Consider the following 18,023-nt stretch of genomic DNA (forward strand, 5'->3'; position numbering starts at 1 on the left):
AGCTTTCCTTCTGTTTCTATTTTTTGAAATAGCTTTAGGAGAATGGGTATTATTTCTTCTTTGAATGTTTGTAGAATTCCCCAGGAAAACCGNCCCCAGGAAAACCGTCCGGTCCTGGAGTTTTGTTTTTTGGAAGGTTGTTTATCACTGACTCAATCTCTTCATAATTAATTGGCCTGTTTAAAAATCAGTTTCTTTATAGGTTTCCAGGAAGGCCTCCATCTTCCAGATTGCTTAATTTATTGGCATAAAGCTGTTGATAAAAGTTTCTAATAATCCTTCCAGTTTCATTGGTGTTGGTTGTCCAAGAAGGAGTTTTTAACCTACGAAAGCAGCCTCAGGAAGCCTTTCCTACTTTGGGGCTAACCTACCTCTAAGCCAGCCATTGTTTTAGCTGGGCCTTTGGTTCTTGGATCTGGGAATGAGGTGTCTTTCTGGAGGCAAATCTAGTCCCATATGTCAAAAGGCCTACCAAAAAAACCCCCCAAAACAACTAAGTTTTCTATAATTAAAATTATGTCAGATTAATATTTACTGACCTGGAATAAGATTTTTGATGCATTACTAAATGAAAAAACAGGCTATAAAATCAATATGCGCCATCAATGAAAATACAAATACGGATATATACAAATAGAGGCTTGGAAGGATATGTGCCAAGTTTATAAACTGCTTTTCTCTAAGAAGAGGTCAAAAAAATTTTTTTGCTTAGTTCTTTGAACAATTGTCTACAGTGGATGTAAATATATATTTTGATAATGAAAACCATAAGGGTACTTTTGAGGGCCTCTCTTGCTGAAGTATATGGCCTTCCTGCACAAACTGATGCCTTCCTTGGCTTGCAGGTGCGGAGCAACTACCGGCGTTACTTCCTTTCCTCCAGAGCCCTCAAGGCTGTGTACGATGTGGTCACCTGGGTGGTCACTCAGCTGTCTGTCTCTTACACCGTCGCACCCTTTGTTATGTTGGCAGTTGAGCCAACCATCAGCCTCTACAAGTGAGTTTCCATTGTTCTCAACTGCCGTTTCGTACACTCGTCTGTTTTCTCTGTGTTTGACTTGGGAGTGGGTGACTCGATCACTCTGTATTAAGAGTGTCTAAATACAGCTTCGAAATGAAAATGTCCATAGAAAGCTCTGGGGGGAAAATGTTATCCCAGGGATCCCAGCAAACACATAGCAAGACATCCGAGCGAAGGTGGCGGGAAGCCTTTCAGACATTCCTACCACACTGAAGGGATGCTAGGACTATGAATTTTGAAGGGCTATATCTGATTATAAACTCAAGAGGGTGAATGTGCTGCCCTTGCCTCTTTTTCCCAGGGTCAGGCTATGTTGGCGTCTCGGGAGACATCCTGAGAACAGGATAGATGTGGGCAGCGCTGGTGGGCACATGGGGGACTTATGGTGTGAGCTGCAGGGGTGGAGGGACGAGATGGCTCAGACCAGACACAAGAGGCTTTGAAGGAAAGGGCGTCAGGCCTTTATATTCAACCCCCGGTGGTCCTGTGGAACTGTAAACCTATTGCTTACTTTTATTATTTCACTCAGGTTGATGTAGTGTTTTTCTGTTGGCAACGGGTTGTGTGACCTGTGGCAAGTGATGACCCTCTCTTACCTGGCTTTTCTCACCTCTCCTCCGTGAGGTTAAGAATAGACTAGACTATCACAAAGCACTGTTTTTAGGATTGAAATGAGGTAAATGTGCAAAGAGCTCAGCCCAGTGCCTGGCATATTGTCTGTACTTGGTAAAACACTGACTTGTAGTGAATGCTTGCACGGGCTTTTGTAGATTATTCTAAATCATAGCTAGGCTCCAATGCATACAATGCAAGGAGACCCTATTCATCAGTGGGGAGATCCTGGTAGTTGTTGCACTGGTCAGAAATGATCAAAGCAGCTTTTACTGCTCAATATACAGATAGCAAGGCCTGGAAGTCGAGAGACACCCCCCCACCCCAGGTTATAGGAAAAGAAGGTGGAAGGAAATATATAATACTAGTGAAGTCTGTTTCTGTACCACCAATTAGGTCCTAGAAGTTACGTCCATATAACATGGAAGTTGAGCTGGTTTATATACAGATGTTTCTAGACAAGGGATGCTGGAATAGTGGGAAAGAATTCTAATCTTCAGCAACAAGAGCTCTCAGTGAAGCTGCTACAGAAGGGGAGGCACGAGTCCCTTCAGCCCTGGAGCAAGAACATTGACATTGCGGGTCCGTTCACTGAGCTCCCTGTTCTGAGAGGTACCCTGCCCCCTTCCCCCCCCACACCTGCTCTGCCCCGGCTCTGAGCTGGTTTTCCTCCTCCATGCCCACCTTGAAGGCGCCCCCACCCTTGCACACAGCTCCATCTTCCTTCCCCTCGTCTCTGTGCCCTCTGGCCAATATTTGCCCTCTCTGGTCTTGTACATTTTAACATCAAGCTATCTATCTGCCCAGCTTAGGTGCTGTTTTTCTTAGTGCTCTGGTTTTTTGAGTTGTCTGTTTCTAACGTGACCCAGTATTTTAAGTACATGGTACTGCTGAATGGGAGTTGTTTTTTTTTTTTTTTTCACGCAATAGCAGAAATGGCTGCATTCAACTCAAAACCATTTAATACCTTCTGTTTGCTGGGCACCGTTCTAGAAGCTGGGGATAAAATGGCAAGAAAAATAGAGGAATTAGTCCCAGTCCCACGGAGGGGCTAGCCTGATGGAGACAGACATTAATGGGCAAATTGGTAAATACACACTGAGATCGTTCTCTGAGTGAATGGTACAAAGATCTGACTCAGCCTGGACATCCAGGGCGGCTTTTGGGTGAAAGTGGCATGTGAGCTAAGACCTGGGGGCTGCAGAGGGCGTGAAACAGGCGTAGTGTGGGACAGGAGGGGAGGAAGGGGGGTGGGGTGGAGCACTCTGCACCATGCTCCAGACACAGGGAACAGCATAGAAAAGGCTCCCTGTGCTAAGAGGCGGGCCGTGCCCCGAAGCCCCAAGTACCAATTGTGTTGGCAGAACTTCGACTCTGGTACATAGCAGTGAGCTGAGGAGAGAGAGAAGCGGGTATCACTATCCTTGTTTATCCCTGAAGAAAGCTCAGGGGAATTGAACAAAACTCAGCTGGACTGGAGTTTCCGACCCAAAGTTCCCTTCACAGCCAGCACAGTAGAAAGAACATTTCTTCAGGAGAAGCTACTTGGGAAGAATGTAACTGGCCGAGGGTCACGCTAAATAGGGATTTGTTTGAGATGACACGCATTTAACCGACTAAACTATGCTGATTCCTACATGCAGGGGCTCTAGGGGAAGAATCAAATCGTTACCCAAGTAGATTTCCGTTTCTTCTCACACACAGTCATTCCCTACCCAGATCAGCTCTGTCCCCTCGAAGTGTCTGCAGTGACAGAAATGCCAGCCGACGTGTCAGCCACAGCACGTGTGGCCACAGAGTATTGGAAATGGGGCTAGTGTGACTGAGGAACTGAATTTTCAATTTTAGCTTTTAATTAATTAACTTGAATTTTAATAGCCACATATGGCCAGCAGCGATCCTAGTTGGTGTCTCAAGAAGTGTTTTCAGCCTCTCCTAAGAGAATCACTGAATCTGATGAAAGAAATGAAAATTGAATTGTCTTTTAGTGGAAGTGGGTCTGGTTGCCTTCCAGATCTGTCCCCCACCAGGGGCTAATTCTGTAACCCGCAGTGAATGGCAGGTGTATGCAAATCCGCTTCCCAGCCTGTCCTTCACTGCTCAACATTTACATTTCAGACGTGATTTTTAAGTGGAGTCAGTTTTCAATCTATTGTGACTTCATAGCTTTAAATTCCTACCTAATCTTTAAGCTGTGAGTCTCAAGTGAACACTTAAATGTGTTATGAAAGAACCTGTCTTAGCTCAGGGTGCTAGGACTAAGTACAGACTGAGTGAGTTCAACAACAGACATTTCTCACAGTTGTGGAGTCTGGGAAGTCCAAGATCAAGGTGCCTGCAGATTCGGTTTCTGGTGAAAGCGCTCTTTCTGGCCTTCTCACTGTGCCCTCACCTGGCAGAGAGAGAGGGACAGCTCTGGCTCTGATTTCTGTTTATCTTCTTATAAAGGCACTAATCCCATCATGGTTACACAAGAGGCTTTGAAGGAAAGGGCGTCAGGCCTTTATATTCAACCCCCGGTGGTCCTGTGGAACTGTAAACCTATTGCAGATTACCTGTACTTCTCCAAATACCATCATATTTAGTTCATAGCAGAACCTTTCTGTGAACTCATTTTGAAAAGCAAATCCATAATACTTTAAGTAGATGACCCCTTCTTAAATTCAGCGTGCGAGGATGTTAGAATTTGTATAGACATTTTTGCAGATTAAATAAAGTCCTTGAGAGTGGGAGCTATGCCTTATACTTCCGTGCCTCTGGGGTACCTAGTTCAGCCCTAGTGTGCTCAATAAATGTTGAGTTTTTCCATAATAAAAAGATGAAATATTTCTTAAAATTTTAGAAAAATATGCCATGCCAGAATAAGTTTCTAAACTTTGCAAAGGGAATGAAATATTTTTCCCTTGACTCCCAAAATACTTGGCTTTAATCTAATCTAATTGTTCCAGTATCGACCTGGCCACATAGGAAGGGTTATGGCAGGATGCAAGAACAAAGTACATAGGTGCACTAGGGTGCCTGTGGAGAACTCCAGCTTACACCTGTTGAGCCAGTGCATCTGTCTGTAGAACTTTTTCATTCTCCATGTTCTGGTTTAGACACTAATTGAGTTGCTCACTTACCTGGGGCTGGCTCAATTATAGGAGCCCCCTTGTCCCCAGTTTCACCTTCCATGGTTTCAGTTATGCATGGTCAGTGGCTCTCTGGAAACAGATGTCCCTCCTTCTGATGTATATGGTCAGAAGGTCAGGAGTAGCCCCATGCTACTAATTTAATCATCTCCCGTCATCACGAGAAGGGTGAGTGCAGGACTGTTGTACTGGATTTTGAGAGAGAAGAGCCCACATTCTCATAACTTGTATATGGTTATAATTGTTCTGTTTCATTATTATTGTTAATCTCTCCCTGTGCCTAATTCATAAACTGTATCATAGGTAGGTACATATAGGGAAAAACATATAGAGGGTTCAGTACTATCCACAGTTTGAGATATGCACTTGGGGGTTTTGGAACGTGTCCTTCAGCTCGGTGGGTGGGCGAGGGGGAGGGGACTACTGACCCTTACCTCCTATACTTGTCTTGTTTCCCATTCCCCTGAAGAAAGAGATGGGGGCTGTGCCTTCTTGTAGATCCCAGTTTAATGCTTTGTACATCTGAAACAGTAAATACTTATTGAAAGAATGAGTGAAGATGTGTTTGCTTCTGTTAGAAGTCTTGACTATGTAGACATTTTCGGGGGAAGTTTAGGGGCTTTGTGAATTATCGGATTCTTACGTGTCTGACCTTGTGATCACAGAAGCTGAGGAATGATACATGTATCCATTGTGGGGTTTTCCCCCTCCTTTTAACATTATTTTTCCTTTGATCATCAAAGAGCATTGGAGAAAGTCTAAGGTCAGCCTTTCCAAAAGGATCTAGAACAACTGTACAAATGTGAGCTATTTCTAATGACTTACATTTACAGATGTGCCCAGTACTTGTCTGCATTGTGCTCAGCGTGCTGAACACCACACTTGTGCAGTAAAAGTCCACAGACTCAAAAGCAACACTGGTTTCTTATTAGTCTGGATGAAAGCTATTTTCAGAGTTATGGAGTAGGTTTTGAAAATCTGGATTCGTCTGGCTGCTAACACACACAAGAAGAACCCCTCACACTTGAGTACATCGGCTCACGTAGAAGTTGCATTTGTGTCTAGGGAACAGAATATAGGGTTTGCATTTTCCTGTGTGTCCTTGTATTTTGAATATTAGGGGATTCTGGCTGTCATGGGATTAATGTTCTTAGTCTGCTTACGGCAGTGGGACAGCACTATGTGTCTATCAGCAGATGGGCTGATGGGTTTGAGCTACTCGGTCCTGTGGTTTTGGTCCATCGCTGGCCTGCTCACCTACTGGAGTTTTCCATGGGGTAGATTGAAGCAAGTCACTTGCTGGACTGCAACTGATGTAACCATATCCATATGACATTTCCCATTTGTATCCTTGTGTGCAATTTTTGTGTATGTTTTATTCTAGGTCCATGTATTTTTATTTACACATCATAAGTCTCCTGATAATACTCTTTCTGCCAATCAAACCACACGCTCATATTCAGAGGCAGCCTCAGACTCTGAACTCCGTTAATAAGAAAAAAAAAGACTGATACCTCCAAGGAAAGCCAAGCAAAACTGCAAAATGTCAGAAGAGGAGATCAAAGGCTCAAGGTTTCGCCAGGGACTTAGAAGTGATGTTTACATGCATTTTTTTTTTTTTTTTTAGTGCAGGGAGTATTTTATAAAGCCTTTTATATGATTAAGTCAGCCTCGTCCAGTTGATTTAATATTTCTGAGGGACATTTGAGTGGTGTGGAGTTACGTGGAGACGGTGTCAGTGTTGCAGAGACCATCCATGCTGGGCTGCTGGGTCTTTGCTTTTCTGGCACGATCTTCAGCCACTGGAACCCAGGCATCTGCTCCAGAAGGCAGAAGGTGGTTGTCTTCCAGAACATACCCAGACCCAGTTGTTCCTTGGGAAGCCCCAGACCCTTTGACCACAGTGACTACAAAGAAGTCTATGGAGGAGAGGGATCCTGCAGGAAGGAGCCAGGAGGAATTGCGGTGAACACTCGAATGGACTGAAAGTCAGGCATGCCCTGAAGTAGGCTGCATTTTTCTTTCCCGCAGGGATAGGACTCTTCCCGTTTTTCTTTGAACTGAGCCAAGATTGGCAATCCGAAAGTCTCCTGTGCACGTACCCCAGGAGTCTAGGAAGGGCTACTGTTTTCCGTTTCACGTGCGCCGTCTGCCTTGCCCAGGGATGGCCCTGAGAAAACACCCAAATGTTTGCATCATCAGAGGCAGCAGAATGTCTTTTAAATAAGTGATTTTTTTTTTTAAGTAACTTAAAGTGATGTAGAAGCTTGGTAAGAAGCAACAGAGATTTTTCTCTCTGCTCCCCTTATTTCATAGAGGCGTGGATGATCGTGGCTACGATGCACACATGGGCTCATTTTCACTTTTCTGATTGTGCAGCTGATGAAATCTGTTTTAGTTGAATCATCATATTGGAAAGCAGACATTGAAGACCATTTTCTTTGTTACGAATGTGCTGTGGTTCCTTTCAGGGACTTCTATTGGGTGATAATTCTGTGTGGGAGAAAGAAACACGGTATTAAATGTGCAAAATAACGATGCTGATAGTTCTATGTTACAATGGTGTGCCCTCAAATAAGTGCCTTGGGAGGAGAGAATTTGTTCAAATCAGATGGTCAAAATTGGTTTCATACAGAATGAATACTGTGTTTCTATATAAAGCAAATATTTCTGAACAGGTTGTTTCCATGTGTGCGGACTCGGCATCCTGAAGCATGTGTATAGTTGTGTGTTTCTCTGTTTTAACAAATATGTACAAACTTAAGGTTTTACTTGTTTCAAATTTGAGCATTTATAACATGTTCAGTTTGTCCTCTATGTCAGGCACGTGGACAGTTTTGGTTCAATTTCCTATCTTCATTCCCAACTTTGCATGTAGGCTTAAACCCCCTCTAACAGATGAGGAAATGGAGAATCAGAGGGATGTTTGTTAACTGTCCCCCCCGTCACTAAGTTAGTGAAGGAGCAGAAATTAAAATCCACAGCAGTCCCAAGAGAGCTGTTGGCAGTTGGCCTTGTCCAAGAGGTATCCTGCTGCTGCTGCTTTTAGGACAATGAAATGTGAAGTGATGTGCGTGTCCGTTGAAGAGTTTATAGGGTGCTGGGGGAGAATACTAGAACCTGAACTCTAGGCCTTATGTAAGATAATGAAAGTTAAAAAGTAGTACATTTTGGCCAGTGTTTGAGGCTCACCCCAATTTAACCAGGTAACCTTGAGGCAATCCTACTTCTCTGGTCCATGAGGGATGCTATGGGGGAGGGGACATAGGTGCTTAAAATCTGTCTGGGTCTTTTTCCAACAGGACATTTTGAGGCTCAAAACCAAGAAAAATGCACACTAATAAAAAATAGTATGTATCACCATGGGCACAAAGTATATCGAGTAATCCATGTTACAGTGAGATCTTTGAACTTGCAATATGATTTATATTCAGGTTTCACTGCATTTAAACATCTTCATTTCTGAGAGACGACTTTTGGTGGCAAGAGGATTGGTGATGACTAGGGTGACCAACCATCCTGTCATGCTAGTGACTCTGCAGACCCTTCAGTCCCAGGCAAAGATGGACCAGTTGTCCCTCTACTGTCTGCCAAGGATCACCTGTTCATTACAGAATGGAATCAAAGTCAAGCCTTTGGAAACTGGGCTGATAGATGTCATATGTCAGTGCTGGGCCCTTAGGCACGTTTTTCTTATCATGGGGCTTTATTCAGTGCAGGCATGTTTCCTTTTATGCATTTCACTTCCTTGTGCTTTGCCGATACTGCATTTTTTACAAATTGAAGGTTCATGGCAATCAGATGTCAAGCAAGTTCATTGGCACCATTTTTTCCAACACCATTGCTTACTTATATCTATCACATTTTGGTAATTCTCACAATATTTCAAACGTTTTAATTTACATTTGTCCTGGTGATCTTTGATGTTACTATCGTAACTGTTTTAGGGTGCCATGAAGCACACCCAAAGAAGACAGGGAGCTTAGCTGAGAAATGTGTGTGTTCTGACTGCTCCACCAACCAGCTGTTCCCCATCTCTCTTCCTCTCCTCAGGCCTCCCTGTTCCCTGAGACACAACAGCACTGAAACTAGACCCATTAATAACCCAACAATGGCCTCCAAGGGTTCAAGTGAAAGGAATAATTACACATCTATCACTGTAAATCAAAAGCTAGAAATGATTAAGCTCAGTGAGGAAGGCATGTTGAAAGCCAAGATAGGCGGAAAGGTAGGCCTTTTGCACCAAACAGCCAACTTGTGAATGCAAAGGACAAGTTTTTGAAGGAAATGAAAAGTGCTATTCTCGTGAACACATGGATGATAAGAAAGCAAAAGTCTTATTGCTGATATGGTGACAGTTTTAATGGTCTGGAGAAATCAAACCAGCCATAACTTTCCCTTAAGCCTCATCCAGAGCAAGGCCCTGCCTCTCTTTGATTCCATGAAGGCTGAGAGAGGTAAGGAGGCTGCAGAAGGAAAGTTTGAAGCTGGCAGAGGTCGGCTCATGTGCTTTAAGGAAAGAAGCCTCCTCCATTACAGAAAAGTGCAAAGTGAGGCAGCAAGGGCTGATGGAGAAGCTGCAGTGAGTTCTCCAGATCGAGCTGAGAGAATTCATGAAAGTGGCTGCACGAAACAACAGATTTTCGATGTAGATGAAACAGCCTTCAATTGGAAGAAGATGCCATCGAGGGCTTTCATAGCTACAGAGAAGTCAGTGCCTGGCTTCAAAGCTTCAAAGCATAGGCTGAACCTCTTGTTAGGGGCTAACACAGCTGCTAGGTTGAAGCCAAGGCTCATTTACTATTCTGAAAATCCAGGGCCCTTAAGAACGATGCTAGACCTACCCTGCCTGTGCTCTAGAAGTGAAACAACAAAGCCTGATGACAGCACACATTTACAACATGGTTTTCCGACTATTTAAGCCCACTGTTGAGACCTATTGCCCAGGAAAGAAGATTCCTTTCAAAACATTACTGCTCATTGACAATGTACCTGGTCACCCAAGAGCTCAGGTGGAGATGGGCAATGAGATGAATGTTGTCTTCATGCCTGTGGACAGAACATCCATTCTGCAGCCTATGGATCAAGGGGGTAGTTCAGACTTTCAAGTCTTATTAAGTAATACATTTCATAATGTATAGCTATTGTGGTTAGTGGTTCTTCTGATGGATCTGGGCAAAGTAAATTGTAAACTTCTGGAATTCTGGTTCAAGATGGTGACATAGGGAGACCCTGAGCCCACCTCCTCCATGGATACACCAAATCTACACCTATTTATACAGCAATTCCTCCTGAAGAACTGAGGGGTGACCAAATAGCTTCTGCACAGTGAAAGATAAGACCACATAGAGAATAGCAAAAGAGATGGAGACATGATAATGAAGAGAATCCCCCTTCCTCAGTGTTGCAAACTGTGGTGGGGAGGAACGGTATTAAGGGACCTTAAGCAGATTTATTTGCTATGGGGCAAGAAAAAAAAGCAATGGTTTAAAAGACCACCTAGGATATAAAGGAACTGGTCCTAGACCCTGCCAAATGACTGGGGAGCTTCTGGAACTTTCTCAGGGTTGCTGTGGCTGTTGAGTACCATGGTCTGCATTCTCCTTCCTTCTTGACAGCACAGATGGGAACAGGGTTCTGGCACCATTGCTGACCTGCCACTTCAGAAAGCCCTGGGCCCCAAGGCCCACACCAGCCCTGAATGCCTTGCGGCACAGAAAAAAAAAAGTGGTTTAAAAGAGCAACTAGGGTATAAGAGATCCAGCCCTAAAACGCTTCCAAATAGCAGATCTGCTGGAGCTCTATTCAGGTTGGAGGGGCTGGTGTGCACCACAGTTTGTTTACCATACACCTGAGAGTGTAGAGGAAGGGAGGGTTCTGGGCACCATACCTGGCCAGCCACCTCAGTGAGCCCTGGGCCCCTAGTCCATACCAGCCCCAGATGCTCTGGGGCACAGGGAAAAAGCCATGGCTTGAAGAATCGATTAGAATAGAAAGGAGGTAGCCTTAGAATACTGCCAGATGGCAGGGGAGCTGATGGAACTCTTGAGGTCACAAGGCTTATGAGCACCATGGTTAACATCCTTCTGCCACCATGGTAGCATGGGTAGGAGCAGGGTTCTGGGCATGCTGGCCAGCCTACTGCCTCAGTGATCCCCAGGCACCTAGCCCACACCAGCTCCAGGCATCCCACTAAGGTGGCCCCAGCATGGCATATGCCAGGACACCCTTGGTCCACATTCACTACAGCTTTGGCCTTCTCACCAAGGTGGCACAGGCAAAGAGCACCCCAGAATAATCCAGGCCTATCTGAGAAAAAAGAAAACCTACAACCAAGAATACTCTACCTGGCAAGGTTATCCTTCAGAATTAAAGGAGAGAGAATTTCTGATACAAACAAAAATTTAAAACATTCATCACCACTAAACTGCCCTCAAGAACTGTTAAAGGTACTTCTTTAAGTGGAAAATAAAAGGCCATAATTAGAAGAAAATTATAAATAAAAAGATGTAAAGTGGGACAACATATACATAAAATGTGGAAAAGGGAATAAAAATGTTCTTTTAGAATGCATTCAAACTTAAGTTACCATCAACTTATTATAGAATGCTATATACTTAGGATGTTACATGTGAACCACAAACCCAAAACATAATGTACATACCAAAAATAAGGAAGTAAAAGTGTAACACTATAGAAAGTCACCGATCATAAGGAAAGAGCAAGAGGAGAAAGAAACAGCAAAGCTACAAAAAAAAAAAAAAGACCAGAAAACAATGAACAAAATGACAATAAGTACATACCCATCAATAACTACTTGAACTGTAAGTGGTCTAAATGGTCCACTTAAAAGACATAGAGTGGGGGAGGCGGGGAAAGATGGCGGTGGGGACCCTATTTCAGCTGGTCCCCTGAGTTGAGCTGGATATCTACCAGACCATCCTGAACACCCACGGAATCAGCCTGAGACACAGGAAGATACAATCTGGATCTCTACAAACGAACATCTCCAGTGCTGAGTATTGAGGCACGAAGCAGGAGCCATGAATCTGTGCACAGATATTGGAAGATAAATGGAAGGGGGAGGGAGCCAACACAGTCAGGCACCGGGAGGTAGTAGCCACCTGCACTGGGGAGCTGGCCAGACTCGCAGACTGGCACCCATGAGAGAGAGCAGACTGAGACTGTGAGCCAGGGAACGCACGTGCAACCAGACTGAAAACCAGAGCTCTGGAGCGCTCACTGAAACCACACTAAAACTGGGAGCTCGGGAGCGCATGTGGAACCAGACTGAAAACCGGAACTCTGGAGTGCACACTTGAACTAGACTGAAACTGGGAGCTCAGGATCGCGCACATCCAGACTGACAACTGGAGCTCCGGAGCACACACTCGAACCACACTGAAACAGGGAGCTCGGGAGCGCTGGCGCAAGAACCGGGGTGGCTGGCGGTGTTAGAAGCACAAAGGACAGAGACATGCTGGCCCTGGAAGTGAGGGATGGCACACCAGCTGTGGGGCGCACATCCCGGGATGCTGCAGGGTTTTGAGCAGCACCGACAGAAACAGAGTTAAAGTGGCCAAGAGAGCTCAGTGGAGAGCAGACTGCGATCTCTCTGTTCTGAGACAGAGGCTGGGATACGGCCACTGCTGCTCTCTCAGAGGAGTCACAGAAAACTGCCAGGGAAAGCCGCCAGAAAACAAAAGCCTGGAAATACTGGTTCACATTGTGCTAATCCCCATTCCCCCGTCGCAGGGGACAGGGCAACTCTACCCAAACAGGGTTGCCGGGGTATCAGCATGGCAGGCCCCTCCCCCAGAAGGCAGGCTGAAAAACCAAGAAGCGCATGTCTCTAAGGTCCCTATAAAACAGGTGCATCCTGCTTGGGTCCTGGTCAATAATTTCATCCCCGCAACCACAACTCGTCAGAATGACAGGAGGAGGAACCCCCAACAAAGGAAAGAAACAGAGACTGTGGCCTCTGCCACAGAACTAATGGATATGGATATAACCAAATTGTCAGAAATGGATTTCAGAGTAACAATTGTCAAGATGACATATAGGCTTGAGAAAAATATTAACAAAAATATAGATTCTCTAAGGGCTGAAATGAGAATTAATCTGGTGGAAATTAAGAATTCTATGAATCAAATGCAGTCTACACTGGATGCTCTGATTGCCAGGGTAAATGAGGCAGAAGAACGAATTAGCAAGTTAGAGGATGAGATAATAGCAAAGAAGGAAAGAGTGATAACGTGGGGGAAAAAACCTCCATCTTCATGAAAAAAAGCTACAGGATATTACTGACTCAATGAAACATTCCAATGTCAGAATCACTGGCATCCCCGAGGGGGTGGAGAAAGAGAGAGGTCTAGAAGAGATATTTGAACAAGTTGTAGCTGAGAACTTCCCTAATCTGGTGAAGGAAACAAGCATTTGTGTCCAAGGCAGAGTGAACCCCTCCCAAGACCAATGAGAACAGACCAACACCATGACATAGCATAGTACAATTTGCAAATCTTAGATCCAAGGAAACAATCTTGAAAGTGGCAAGGGGGCAGAGATTCCTCACGTACAGAGGGAGAACACGTCAGAATAACATCAGACCTGTCTACAGAGACCTGGCAAGCCAGAAAGGGCTGGCAAGACATATTCAGAGCACCAAGTGAGAAGAGCATGCAGCCAAGGATCCTTTATCCAGCAAGGCTGTCATTCAGAATGGATGGAGAGACAAGGAGCTTCTAAGACCAGCAGAAACTGAAAGAATATGTGACCACCAAGCCAGCCCTACAAGAAATATTAAGGGGGGGGATTCTATAAAAGTAAAAAGACCCCAAGAGTGATACAGAACAGAAATTTACAGAGATAATCTATAGAAACAAGGACTTCACAGGCAACATGACAACATTAAAATCATATCTTTCAACAATCACTCTCAATGTGAATGGCCTAAATGCTCCCATAAAACACCACAGGGTTGCATATTGGATAAAAAGACATGACCCATCCATACGCTGTCTACAAGAGACTCATTTTGAACCTAAAGATACAGCCAGACTGAAAGTGAAGGGATGGAGACTCATTTTTCATGCCAATCGACCTCAAAAGAAAGCTGGGGTAGCAATTTTCATATCAGACAAATTAGATTTTAAGCTAAAGACTATAGTTCAAGATACAGAAGGAACTATATTATTCTTAAAGGGTGTATCCAACAAGAGGATCTAACAATTATAAATATTTATGCCCCAAACAGGGGAGCAGGCAACTACGTAAGCCAACTCTTATTCAGAATAAAGAGACATATAGATAATAATACATAAATAGTAGGGAACCTCAACACTCCACTCTTAGCAATAGACAGATCATCTAAGCAGAAAATCAACAAAGAAACAAGAGCTTTGAATGACATACTGGACCAGATGGACCTCATAGATATATACAAAACACTATACCCTCGGGGCGCCTGGGTGGCACAGCAGTTAAGCGTCTGCCTTCGGCTCAGGGCGTGATCCCGGCGTTCTCGGATCGAGCCCCACATCAGGCTTCTCCGCTATGAGCCTGCTTCTTCCTCTCCCACTCCCCCTGCTTGTGTTCCTTCTCTGGCTGGCTGTCTCTGTCTCTGTTGAATAAATAAATAAAATCTTTAAAAAAAAAAAAAACAAAAAAAAAACCACTATACCCTGAAACAACAGAATACTCATTCTTTTTGAATGCACATGGAACTTTCCCCAGAATAGATCGTATACTGCATCACAAAACAGGTCTCAACCGATACCAAAAGACTGGGATTATTCCCTGTATATTCTCAGACCACAACACTTTGAAACTGGACTCAATCAGAAGAAAAAATTTGGAAGAAACTCAAACACTTGGAAACTAAGAACCATCCTGCTTAAGAATGATTGGAGAAAGACAATTATATGATTTCTCTCATCTATGGAACATAAGAACTAGGAAGATCAGTAGGGGAAGAAAGGGATAAAGAAAGGGAGGGTAATCAGAAGGGGGAATGAAGCATGAGAGACTATGGAATATGAGAAACAAACTGAGGGCTTCAGAGGGGAGGGGGGTGGGGGAATGGGATAGACTGGTGATGGGTAGTAAGGAGGGCACGTATTGCATGGTACACTGGGTGTTATACGCAACTAATGAATCATCAAACTTTACATCAGAAACCAGGGATGTACTGTATGGTGACTAATAAAAAACATTAAAATAAAAAAAAAGAATGATTGGGTAAACCAGGCAATTAAAGAAGAACTTAAACAATTTATGGAAACCAATGAGAACANCCAACGAGAATGAATACACAACGGTCCAAAACCTATGGGATACTGCAAAGGCAGTCCTAAGGGGGAAATACATAGCCATCCAAGCCTCACTCAAAAGAATAGAAAAATCTAGATGCAGTCCTTATACTCACACCTTAAAAAGCTGGAGATGGAACAGAAGAACAGGCCTAAGCCATGCATGAAAAGACAACTGCTTAAGATTAGAGCAGAGATCAATGAATTAGAAACCAGAAATACAGTAGAGCAGATCAACAAAGCTAGAAGCCAGTTCTTTGAAAGAATTAATAAGATCAATAAGCCACTGGCCAGACTTATTCAAAAGAATAGAGAAAGGACCCAAATTAATAGAATTATGAATGAAAGGGGAGAGATCACAACTAACACCAAGGAAATAGAAACAATCATTAGAAACTATTATCAACAACTCTGTGCCAATAAATTAAGCAACCTGGAAGAAATGGATGCCTTCCTGGAAACCTATAAACTACCAAGACTGAAACAGGAAGAAACTGATTATCTAAATAGACCGATTAACCATGAAGAGATTGAAGTAGTGATCAAAAACCTCCCAAAAAACAAAGTTCAGGGCCTGATGGATTCCCTGGGGAATTCTACCAAACATTCAAAGAAGAAATAATACCTATTCTCCTGAAGCTGTTTCAAAAAATAGAAGCAGAAGGAAAGCTACCAAACTCATTCTATGAGGCCAGTATTACCTTGATCCCAAAACCAGGCAAAGACCCCATCAAAAAGGAGAATTACAGACTGATATTCCTGATGAACATGGATGCCAAAATTTTCAACAAGATCCTAGCTAATAGGATCCAACAGTACATTAAAAGGATTATTTATCACTACCAAATGTGATTCATCCATGGGATGCAAGGGAGGCTCAACATTCGCCAATCGATCAGTGTGACAGATCACATTAATGAGAGAAGTGACAAGAACCATATGATCCTCTCAATTGATGCAGACAAAGCATTTGACAAAATACAGCATCCTTTCCTGATTAAAACCCTTCAGAGTGTAGGGATAGAGGGTACATTCCTCAATCTCATAAAAACCATCTATGAAAAGCCTACAGCGAATATCATTCTCAATGGGGAAAAGCTGAGAGCCTTTACCCTAAGATCAGGAACACAAGGATGCCCACTCTTGCCATTATTGTTCAACATAATACTAGAAGTCCTAGCAACAGCAATCAGACAACAAAAAAGAATAAAAGGTATTCAAACTGGCAAAGAAGAATTCAAACTCTCTCTCTTTGCAGATGACATGATAATTTATATGGACAACCCAAAAGACTCCACCCCAAATTACTAGAACTCATACAATAATTCAGTAATGTGGCAGGATACAAAAATCAATGCTCAGAAATCAGTTGCATTTCTATACACTAACAGTGAGACTGAAGAAAGAGAAATTAGGGAATCGGTTCCTTTTATAATAGCACCAAAAACCATAAGATATCTCAGAATAACCCTAACCAGAGAGGTAAAGGATCTATACTCTAGAAAGGCCATAACACTGATGAAAGTCATTGAAGAAGACAAAAAGATGGAAAAAGATTCCATAGTCATGGATCGGAAGAATAAACATAGTTAAAATGCCTATGCTACCCACAGCAATCTACACTTTCAACACCATCTTCTTCAAAATACCAATGACATTTTTCAAAGTGCTTGAACAAACAATCCTAAAATTTGTGTGGAACCAGAAAAGACCCCAAATTGCCACGGAACTGTTGAAAAGGAAAAACAAAGCTGGGGGCATCACATTGCCAGATTTCAAGCTATACTACAATGCTGTGATCACCAAGACAGCATGGTACTGGCACAAAAACAGACACACAGACCAATGGAACAGAACACAGACTCCAGAAATGGACCCTCGACTCTATGGGCAACTAATCTTTGACAAAGCAGGAAAAAACATCCAGTAGAAAAAAGTCTCTTCAATAAATGGTGCTGGGAAAATTGGACAGCTATATAAAGAAGAATGAAACTTGACCACTCTCTCACACCATACACAAAGATAAACTCCAAATGGATGAAAGATCTTGATGTGAGACAGGAATTCATCAAAATCATAGAGGAGAACATAGGCTGCAACCTCTTTGACATTGGCACAGCAACTTATTTCACAACACATCTCCAAAGGCAAGGGAAACAAAAGCAAAAATGAACTTTTGGGACTTCATCAAGATAAAAAATCTTCTGCACAGCAAAGGAAACAATCAACAAAGAGGCAATCCATGAAATGGGAGAAGATGTTTGCAAATGACACTACAGATAAAAGGCTGGTATCCAAGATCTATAAAGAACTTCTCAAGCTCAATACCCAAGAAACAAATAAATCAAAAAATGAGAAGATATGAACACTTTTCTAATGAAGACATACAAATGGCAAACAGACACATGAAAAAATGTTCAAAATCATTAGCCATCAGGGAAATTCAAATCAAAACCACCTTGAGATATCACCTTACACCAGTTAGAATGGCAAAAATAGACAAGGCAAGAAACAACAAATGTTGGAGAGGATGTGGAGAAAGGGGAACCCTCTTACATTGTTGGTGGGAATGGAAGTTGGTACAGCCACTTTGGAAAACAGTGTGGCGCTTCCTCAAAAAGTTAAAAATAGAGATACCCTATGACCCAGCAATTGCACTACTGGGTATTTACCCAAAAGATACAGATGTAGTGAAGAGAAGGGCCACATGCACCCCAATGTTCATAGCAGCATTGTCCACAATAGCTAAATTGTGGAAGGAGCCGAGATGCCCTTCAACAGACAAATGGATAAAGAAGATGTGGTCCATATATACAATGGAATATTACTCAGCCATCAGAAAGAATGATTACATAATATTTGCATCAACATGGATGGGACTGGAGGAGATTATGCTAAGTGAAATAAGTCAAGCAGAGAAAGACAATTATCATATGGTTTCGCTCATTGTGG

At 43.1% G+C, this 18,023-nt stretch overlaps 1 protein-coding gene across 9 annotated transcripts in view; it reads left to right on the forward strand.

Moving 5' to 3' along the window:
* The window catches only part of MBOAT1 (membrane bound O-acyltransferase domain containing 1), a 115,725-nt gene extending 104,192 nt beyond the window's left edge, over positions 1-11,533 (forward strand). For 4 of the 9 annotated variants that reach the window (XM_034660266.1, XM_034660269.1, XM_019805691.2 and 1 more), the window contains 2 exons: positions 846-997; positions 8,818-11,533. In XM_034660266.1, the coding sequence (XP_034516157.1) occupies positions 846-997; positions 8,818-9,025 (360 nt within the window). In that variant the 3' untranslated portion in view covers positions 9,026-11,533. Of the gene's footprint in view, positions 1-845; positions 998-2,029; positions 2,246-6,148; positions 7,440-8,817 lie in introns of those variants that run through there. The other 5 variants (XR_004625361.1, XR_004625362.1, XM_002925008.4 and 2 more) reach the window with 3 other exon arrangements.
* Positions 11,534-18,023: the final 6,490 nt, after the last annotated feature.

The sequence above is a fragment of the Ailuropoda melanoleuca genome, chromosome 5, assembly GCF_002007445.2.
Source record: "Ailuropoda melanoleuca isolate Jingjing chromosome 5, ASM200744v2, whole genome shotgun sequence".
NCBI lineage: Eukaryota > Metazoa > Chordata > Mammalia > Carnivora > Ursidae > Ailuropoda > Ailuropoda melanoleuca.